Source organism: Salmo salar, chromosome 03, assembly GCF_965601325.2.
Source record: "Salmo salar chromosome 03, fSalSal1, whole genome shotgun sequence".
NCBI lineage: Eukaryota > Metazoa > Chordata > Actinopteri > Salmoniformes > Salmonidae > Salmo > Salmo salar.
Window position 1 is genome coordinate 40,979,261 of NC_138293.1, and position 10,288 is coordinate 40,989,548.

The window sequence follows — 10,288 nt, forward strand, 5'->3', positions numbered from 1 at the left end:
ACAGAAATATTTGATTATTCAACCATGACTAAGGGTAGTAAACATGACTTCTCTGTACTCATGAAACTAGTAGGTCTAATAATTTGACCTCGGCTGGTGTTTGGCTATTCTGAGACATGTGCAGTCAAATCTTGGCAGTTGTCTATAATTTCTATTAAATCACTTTTTTATTGCACTTATTCTAGAAACACATTTGAACATCAACATAGGTCATTTTCATTGATAATATCTACTTCCTTACATTTATATTTTAGTCATTTAGCAGACGCTCTTATCCAGAGCGATTTATAATTAGTACTTCTTAGCCAAACAAAATAAAACATAACTGCTTAATCACTTGTTTCTTAAAAGCAAAGGAAATACATGCAAGCTTTGCACTGTTTACAAAACACTAGTCACTATGAGTCACAGAGTTCACACTTTTAGCAAACGTCTGACGTTGGACGAGACACAGGGCAGGGAACATTCCCACAATAATGACAGGGTAGTGTCATGGTTGCAGAGAGTTCCATTTTAATCCAGTCAATTCAGGAAATGGATTGACACTCCAATAACGAATTAAAAGTTTCCCAATATTTCGACCTTGGTGAATACTGAATTTCAACTCACTTCCTGAATTGACTGAGTTGAAATAGGCCTCAACCTAAGATGAGTGTACAGGTGTGAGAGTCGGAGGCAGGGGGGCCTAGTCCTTTCTAGGGGGCTTTGACCGGGTAGAGTTGTATTCTAGGTGGTTTTGACCAGGTCGTAGACGTGGATGTGGAAGTCATCGTCGTATTTGATGTAGTAGACGGAGGGTTTGGCTGGAACCTGGTAGATAACCAGCCCCGTCCTTTTCACGCCCTTATCCGTGACGTACTCCACCTGCTTACCCACAAGGCTCTCTGTCTCCTCGCCTGGCTTCCTGTCTGCAGGCAGTAGGTGTTTGTTCTCTGGGAAACGAGAAAATAATATGAGGAAGAAAGAACAGAGAGAATGAAAAAAGAGAATTTGCATATGCTGTCATCTGCCCTTTTACTTCACATACCAAAACAAATACTTCATCCTCATTCAGGTAGCCTGCTCAGAAGCTAAGCTATTTATTTGCCTTTACTTAACCAGGTACGTAATTGAGAACACACTCTCTTTTACAATAACAACCTGAACAGGGAATGAGCACAGGGTATGTTTGTATGTGTTCCAGTTCTCATGCTCAATAGACTGCAGCCTATTAAAAACTCAAGTCTATTTCACCCAGTATCCTCACAAGATTTACATGACCTCCTATTTTCTCATATGCTTTCAGTCACCTGCCTTCCATTTAGCTTGACAACAATTACTTCACCACAGGTGGTCATAGTACTCTCGACATCACTCCCTTCCTATGTCCCTATTCCAACTTCAGTGCTGTACGCAGGAAACTCCAGTACTATGCTTTCTTAAGAAGATAAGATACTGTAGAGCTATACCAATATGAGTGTACCCTTGACAATCAAAAGGACCACCATCCCCATTACTATGTTAAATGAGGTTTCCCTCTGGTCAGCACTAACATTGCATAATTCCTGAGATTATCATAATAGGCTATTTGAGAGGGAATGATAATTATCTCTGGCAGTGTCTGAGAATGTTTAATCTTTCATTTGTATAGTCCAGATTTATCAGTGGACCGATTATCTCTCTGTATTGCCCTTCCCTCTTTTTACAGGATTAGGGAATTAGCTGATTCCAGCCAAAGAAAACAAAACAAACACCCCAAAACAAATAAAATATTTTACCTGCTTCAGGGAGGATGCGGAGGTCTCCGTCCTTATAGTCGTCCCACAGCTGGTACATGTAGAGCACAGGGTCCTTCTCATAGGTGATGTAGTACCAGTTGGTCATGATGGGGGCGCGAGACAGCACCATGCCCCGCCACTCGTTCTTCTCACCGTCCTCCTTCTCAAACAGGTGCTCCACAGCCTTGCCCACCAGCTCTGGCGCATCATGGGGAACCTTGATCTTGTTGTTTACTATTGGGGTAAACCACAGGTTTTATAGTGTTGAAAATAACTCAAATAGCAACGTGGTTAAGCAGACTGAGTTGGGAAAGGTAGAGGGAATAGCATTGCTTTTTTTGTGTACTTTGGGGGGTGACTAGAGGCGGAAACATTAAGACAAGAGGGGAAAACACAAATACTCAATTTCAAAACCACTCCTAAGCACTTGTGTAGATCTGAATGGCATGGATAGCTGTATAGGTCTAATCCTACACAATCCTTCCACATTGACACATATTCAGTAGAAGCGAGGTGCTAGGGTTCATAATGGGATTGAGTACAATTATATTGCACGGAGTTGTGGTTTGTTGTACGGAAGAAGAATACAATTATCAATGTGGGGAAATTACACATGATAAGGCAATGGTAGGTCATTAACTTGGGGATAAGGAGAGTAAAGGGAGATAAGGGTATACAGGCTTTTCTATACAATTATGCTAATCATTAAGGCCTTGATATGATTCATCTGTTATGTACATGCTGGCCTGGAGCAAAGACCTGCACACACAGTAGCTCTTGTGTATTTTGTAGATAGACTGACTGGATTTCCGATTGGTGAACAGCGTTTAGCAAACTGAGACAACTTTGAAAACAAAATGTAAATATACGTTGTTTTAAACTTCCTAAAGTTACATTAATTACTCAGCCGGATATCTTAACCATATGGGAGAAATCTGTTACGCTACCATTAAGGCAGAAAATAACCCGGATGGAGATTCGCTTTGACAAAAACGAGACTGACGGTATAATGGAATAATTGAAGATGCTCAATGCGAAAATGGTCACAATGCAAAAAACTCTTGAAAAGCAAATAAACAGCAAGGTCGACAGCCTTCGTGACAACGTGGAGAAGCTGGTCATAGAAAATCAAAATCTCATGAAAACCGATTTGGAGCAGAAAGCCAAATAAATCTGTGAAGATATTGACCTGGATATAGCTCTCCTGAGTTCAAGAATGGGCAGTATCGAGGACAAAAATGTAACACAACAAGAACCCAACTAAACAGTTCGACCCAGACGTATCTATAATAGTAACCTTACAAGGATAACAAAGATACGGCAGAAAAGGAGGGGAGCTGTCACCGGTGCCAGAGTTGGTGGCCACCGAAAGAATGACAGCAAGAGAACGTTGACCAGGAGTCGTGAAGGTCGCATTAAAGATAAAGTGGATGTCCTCCGGCTACAGCATCATCGGCCCACACAGATGGAATCATCGAACTCAACTTCAAAACAGAGATTTCTACATTTCGGGGTATGGGAGTATGATGAAGCAGTTCTCCTGATGCCGAGGGCGACCACAGATGCCGGGACTCACAGATCATGTCCAGGAAGGCTGAGAACCATCTGCCCAGTCCGTAAATGCTTAACAATTGTATTTAATTCACTGGAACGTTAATGGATGGACGACCTCAAATTCTACACTTAGAACATTACTACTGCAGGCCCTAAACCCTGACTATTTATCTGAATGAAACTCATTTGTCTGGCGACTCCACTATTGACTTGGATGGTTATTCTTGGTTTGGACACAACCGAAACGTTCATATAAGAGCAAGAGCCCCTAAAGCTTCAGGTGGCATCTGACTTTTTTAGGAACAAATTGAACAATATAGAGTGAACATTGTGGACAAGTCAATGGATGGAATAATTGGTGTAAGATTTGAACACCGTGTGTCTAGTTAAATAAAAAAAACATTATTTTGTTATTTTGTCTTGTTATTTACCACCAGAGGGTTCTACAAGGGGAACTCTCCACTTGTTGGAGCAGGTGTATTCTCTGGACGCTGAAAGTATTCACACCCCTTGACTTTTTCCAAATTTTCTTGTGTTACAGCCTGCATTTAAAATGGATTAAATTGGGATTTTGTGCCACAAGCCTACACACAATACCCTCTTCATATATTCAAGCATGGTGGTGGCTGCATCATGTTATGGATGTGCTTGTCATTGGCAAGGACTAGGGAGTTTTTCTTAGGATAAAAAAAGAAACAGAATAGAGCTAAGCACAGGCAAAATCTTAGAGGAAAACCTGGTTCAGTCTGCTTTCCAACAGAAACTAGGAGACAAATTCACCTTTCACCAGGACAATAACCTAAAACACAAGGCCAAATATATACTGGAGGTGCTTACTAAGACGACATTGAATGGTCATTAGTGGCCGAGTTACAGTTTTGACTTAAATCAGCTTGAAAATCTATGGCAAGACTTAAAAGTGGCTGTCTGGCAATGACCAACAACCAACTTAACTGATCTTGAAGAATTTTCAAAAAATAAAAATGGGCAAATATTGTACAATCCAGGTGTGCAAAGCTCTTAGAGACTTACCCAGAAAGACTCAACTGTAATCGCTGCCAAAGGTGATTCTAACATGTATTGACTCAGGGGTGTGAATACTTATGTAAATTAGATATTTCATTTTCAGTACATTTGCAAAATGTTTTAAAACATGTTTTCATGTTGTCATTGTGAGGTAGATGGGTGAGAAAAATATATATATTTAATACATTTTGAATTCAGCATGTAACACAACATGTGGAATAAGTCAAGGGGTATGAATACTTTCTGAAGGTACTGTGTGTGTATATATATATATATATATATATATATATATATATATATATATATATATATATATATATATATATATATATATATATATATATATATATATATATATATATATATATATATATATATATATATATATATTCGGTGACCTGAACAGTCGCATCTCTTAACTGAAAGATTGTATAATTGACATTGATGTTATTGCACCTAAAGTTGCTTTAGACACAGGTTTAAATAGGCACGAGTTATCAAAAGGATTCCAAATGCTGCATTCTGGATGGTAGATTATCACCACAAAATGATCATTTTGTCAACAAAGTAAAAAGCAGTCGTCGACTATATTATAACACCTCATGACCATCTGAATTAATGTGTGGAGTTGAATGTGATTACCTCAACTGAGCGTGTGGAAAGTAAAGGTCCTGATTGGAGACTGTAGTAAACTGCCTGATCCTTCATTGTTGTTTCTGAAATTCATGGTGGGAAACTATACTGGGGAGGAAGGTGATGTAGGCTTATCGAAGTCAAGTGCAAATCAGTCCAAAAGAAGGCCTAGAAACCTACCTGACCATTTTCTTTTATCTGACATGTGCTGTACTGTTCTTATGGACCTTATTGATAACCTGGAAGCTTACCAGAAAACACAATATAATATTTATCAGTGGTATAGCCAGTTCTGTGATGTACTACATGATGCAATGGAAAAGTGTTTACCTGTTCAAATCAGTATCATCCAAGCCTAAGAGACCTCAACAAATTGGTAAACCGTATTGGAATAAAGAGTTAAGTCATTTATGATTTGTAATGAGTGTTGCAGAAAATATGTTTTATAAAATGTAACGACCAATCAATGAGAAGAGGTTTAAGGGAAGAGTTTAAACAGCATCAACATATGTTTGACAACAAGCTAAGAGGCAATTCAGAAGCGGCAAGCACTGCATCTTGAGCAACTGCAAAGTAACAACCCTCAGCAATTTTGGAATGAAATCAATAAACTGGGTCCGAAAAGAGTTCCAGTATGAATTCCAATGGAAATCATACTGGAAAATGATCAACTTGAACATAAGAAGAATTGTGTATTAGATAACTGGGAGAATGATTTTGTTAACCTATTTTCAGGCAATAATATACCATCTGTGCTTGATGATTAATTATAAATTATACATGTAACTTAACAATTGTATTGGAAAATGAGATGAATAGGGCTGGATACACCTCAAACATTCTCCTGAATTGACTTTGGAGGAAGTTAGGAAGGCTGTTGAGAAAGTAAAATAAGAAAAGCAATAGGAATAGCAGAGTTGCCAAATGAAGTCCTAAAGTCTACTAGGTTACTGCAGACTCTATTTTGTCTTCTACTATTGTACCCGGATTATATTGTCCTCATTGCAGAAAGCGGTTTTGATTTGCAATGCATGCAGAACACAGTCAATCTCTGGTGTACCAAATGGAGATGAATGATTAACCAAGATAAAACCTAGATAGTGCACTTTAAAAAAATACAGTAAGAAGTTTTCATGAATTCTCGTTTGAAGCAATGCCCCTAAAATACACTAGCTCATATAAATACATTGGTTTCCTTTTGATGAATGTATGACCTTTAAAGAGGATAGCATGTTGGGGTCTGTTGTAAGTACACTGAAAGTCTGTAAAAACCTGGGCTATTGTACATATTCACAGCTCTTTAGTTCATGTGTGTCCTATACTATGCTGCTGGAATCAGGGGTTTTATAGAATCCAAAACAGCTGACTCTATTCAGAATAGAGCCATACAATGTTTTCTGGGAGTGCGTAAGTTTGCTCCAAGCCTTGCTATTCAAGGAGACATGGGTTGGGAACTCTGTGAAATAAGACAGAGGGGTGAAATGATTAGGTTATGGAACCGCCTTATCAATATTCCAGTGGACAGAACAACAAAAATGGATTTCAACTGGGATAAAACACACAACTACCCTTGGACAATGGAACTCGATGCCATCTACAACACTTATTTAGAAACAAGTTAGGATGCAATATGATCAAACACAAGTTAACCCTTAGCTACAATGAAAAATGGTCAACTGACATATGGCTAAACCAAAACTCTGAACTTACAACCAGATCAAAAACAGCTACAATCTATGACCTTATGTCACCTCTCACCTAACCAAAAACAAAAAGGTCCTTGTTTGCCCAGTTGAGAACCAGGATACTGCCTCTGGCAATTTGAAGTGCGTAGGTTCAATGCCATTGATGAAGAAGAGTGACTATGTACTATCTGGGATTTAGGAGGTTGAGAATGAAGTGCACATTTTATTGTTTTGTACTTTATATGATGATTTGAGAGCTATACTGTTTGCTAAAATGTTGCAAAGAAAACAGGAACTATTCTGGATTAAAAAAAATATTTAAAAAATGGCAATTTACGAAAAATTGTATTCCTGGTTGTAAATTGTATCTCCAAAGCTTGGAAGATGCAACACGATAAGTTGTATACTTGAAAGGTTTTCATCAGATACTTTTTTCCTAAATAGCCATTTTCTGTATACATTAAAGTTTTTGGCCAGATCAGGACCTAACATAAGGACAACTCAAGCGTATGCTGTTCTGTTCTTCTGAAATAGACTACATTTTCTTCATACCATGTTTCTTTAGACCTTTCTAAAATAAATCATGGATTTTGTGTTAAGGTGTAGGCTATATTACAGGGATTTATTAGACTTTCTATAATATAGATGTTTCAAAGTTCTGCATCAGTGGCTTGTAGACTACGTGTGGAAGCCAGGAGAGGCTAAATGTGTTTATGTTCATTAACGGTCAATTACCGTGAGACCGGCAGTTATTTGCTTGACAATCACTGACTGACTAAATTTCGTGACCGCCTACTCATGATCAACCTGGTTAAATAAAAGCTTCAACATACTCAAATAGCAAGCCAACCCACCGACTTTCTCTGTTAAAACCTGGAGGTTGGCCACTCGCTCATCCTTGAACAGCTCAATGCCATAGACGCAGTCGAATCCGTCGTATTTGACCATGTAGAGGGAGGTGTTGACGGTGAGGCGCTCCAGCACTGTGCCTTTCCACTTGGTCAGGTTGCCCTTCTCCCTCCAGTTGTGCTCAATCCGCAGGCCCAGCAGGTTGTTAGGGTCCGGGGTCGATGACAGAGACGAACCTGAACTCTCACTCAGCTCACCGCTGCTACGCTTTCTGAGGGGAAGGGATAGAAGAATATAGGCTCTTCATCTATGTCTGTAATGACTTTTTCGTTATGTGTCAGACCCCAGTAAGACTAGCTGTCGCCATTGGCGTCGGCTAATGGGGATCCTAATAAATAAATAAAAAATGAATCTGTAGCTAGAGGACTTCTGCTCTCTCCAGGAGTAGCTAAGTATCAGTTTTTGTCTTAATCAGTTGTTGCCCTGTCTTTTGTTGGCTAGTGCCATTACTTTTTTCATACTAGCACTTTGCTGATAACTATATTGAGGTAAAACTTACTATGATTGTGATATGTGGTTGTCTAACTTAGCCATCTTTACACTAACTGTAAGTCGCTATGGATAAGAGCATCTGCTAAATGATAAATGACAAATGTAAACGTGTAAAATAAGTTCAACCCACTGGGCACAGACGTCAATTCACAGTCTATTCCACATTGGTTCAACATAATTTTGTTGAAATGACGTGGAAACAACGTTAATTCAACCATCGTATGCCCAGTGGGCAAATTCAGGTTCAAGCAAACCAGGAAACACACAAAACAGTACTAGAATATCAGTGAAATAACCAAGAACAGGTGATTCAACCTACCTGCCCCTTTTCTTGGACATATTTCCATAAATTCACACAATCCTGTGGGTAGAGGGCAAAGAGTGTATTTTACAACACAAAAACATTTAATAATCTCAATCTTGAGAAAGTAACTTGATACAATGGTATTGCGTGTTGGATTATGAGTTTATATTTTACTAGGTTATATGGATAACACATGGACAGTGTCTTGAGGAGCAGAAACACCTATATTCAAGTTACAAAGGAAGAAGGCACACATATTTACCTGGGGATTCTGGACACTCATAACAATATCGCCTAAATTACAGTGTTTTCATATCGCATAATTATGGTTACATAAACTATGCTATCCCCCACAACCAACAAACCCACACACACCAACGTAGTCTACAAGTAGTCCAACAGGATTGGTTATTTTACCCATGTAGCCTAGTAGTTTCCCGCGAGTAGACCACAGGCGTTTTTACATTGTAGCCATACCGGATGTCAACAAACAACAATGTCGCCCTCCCTCTCGCTGCATAACCTCTTTCAACTTCTGCCAGTGCAATTCCCTATACAATCATGTCGCGTCTCTAGTGTCATTTCGCTGCGACCAAGTTTCGTAAAATTGTAGCAATTAGATTTTTCTGGACTAGACAAGAGATATTCCTGGCGACAGACATAATCAAGTTGAAGCCATCCTGTAAGCAGAGGTGTTCAGATGTCATTTTTGTTCAGATGTTGACAATTGTTTTTCAAAGGCGCGCGTGCATATTTGAGACATCAACGTCGATGTAACAATCAACGTCATGTTATCATGTATAGGCTACAGTGAGGTTGTTTTGTGACATAAAACTGACCACTGGTCTACAGTAAAACGACCAGTGCGGTATTCACATTTGCATTACAATAGCGCACGCAACAGGCGAAATTGACGCACTGGAGGGCTTGAATTACAGTAGGGCTATACTCTAGTGTAGTAAAACGATTATTAAAGTAGAATGAATATTTAGACAGAGTTACCTGGGCACTATTTTCATATCTACTTCCCTCTGCTGAGCAGAATCCACCTCATGAAAGCTACAAGGAAATAGTCTTACTACGGGAACTACAACTACCAAGATAGGTCTATGCCTAAACGAACTGTTCATTAAATCTGTGTACTTCTCAAAGGACGCTGGGAGTTGGTGTCCATTACGTCACTCACCATAAAGCCATGGAAAGTGATTGGGTGCTGTATCTCACAAAGGAGCGGACATGTTTTAATTTAGCATAAATCTACAGTGAGGCTTTGGCAAGCCTCTAAAGATTCCGTATGTATCTATTTTGCATATCTGGTAGTAAACTTGGCGGCCAATAGGCTACGTAGGTTGAACTAACCTACATTTCCCACCATGCAATACATTTTGTGGATTGTCTTTCCCAATATTCGTTATCTCTCTCTCCGCCTCTCGCAATCCCAGACTGCTGTGTCCGTACTGTACATAATCAACTAGAGCTACAGAGCAAACTCAGAAAAGACAGCTAGCTAATTGACACAGGACCTCTGAATCTCAATGGATGTGATCAGTCATGTCCAAAAGGAGGCTTCTAAATATCTCACTCAAATGGTGGAAAACGTATACAATTTTCATACTTGAGTAAAAGTAAAGATACCTTAATAGAAAATGACTCAAGTAAAAGTGAAAGTCAATCAGTAAAATACTACTTGAGTAAAAGTCTAAAAGTCTTTGGTTTTAAATATAGTTAAGTATCAAAAGTAAATGTAATTGCTAAAATATCCGCCAGAAGTCCGCCAGATCAGTGGAATGACCAAGGGTGTTCTCTTGATAAGTGTGTGAATAAGACAATTTTCCTGTCCTGCTAAGCATTCAAAATGTAATGAGTACTTTTGGGTGTCAGGGAAAATGTATGCAGTAAAAAGTACATTATTTTCTTAAGGAATGTAG

At 38.9% G+C, this 10,288-nt stretch overlaps 1 protein-coding gene across 3 annotated transcripts; it reads right to left on the reverse strand.

Moving 5' to 3' along the window:
* Positions 1–242: 242 nt before the first annotated feature.
* Positions 243–9,500, reverse strand: LOC106599982 (spindlin-W). 3 transcript variants are annotated; one of them, XM_014191310.3, is made up of 5 exons: positions 9,363–9,500; positions 8,376–8,417; positions 7,510–7,775; positions 1,758–1,991; positions 243–932 (listed from the first exon to the last, which is right to left on the reverse strand). In XM_014191310.3, the coding sequence occupies exons 2-5, from the start codon at positions 8,393–8,395 to the stop codon at positions 727–729; spliced, it is 726 nt and encodes a 241-aa protein (XP_014046785.1). In that variant the 5' UTR covers positions 8,396–8,417; positions 9,363–9,500; the 3' UTR covers positions 243–726. The 3 variants fall into 3 exon arrangements, with proteins under 3 accessions (XP_014046785.1, XP_014046788.1, XP_082829636.1); XM_014191313.3 differs by lacking the exon at positions 9,363–9,500 and adding an exon at positions 8,778–8,892; XM_082973510.1 differs by lacking the exon at positions 9,363–9,500 and adding an exon at positions 8,623–8,807.
* Positions 9,501–10,288: the final 788 nt, after the last annotated feature.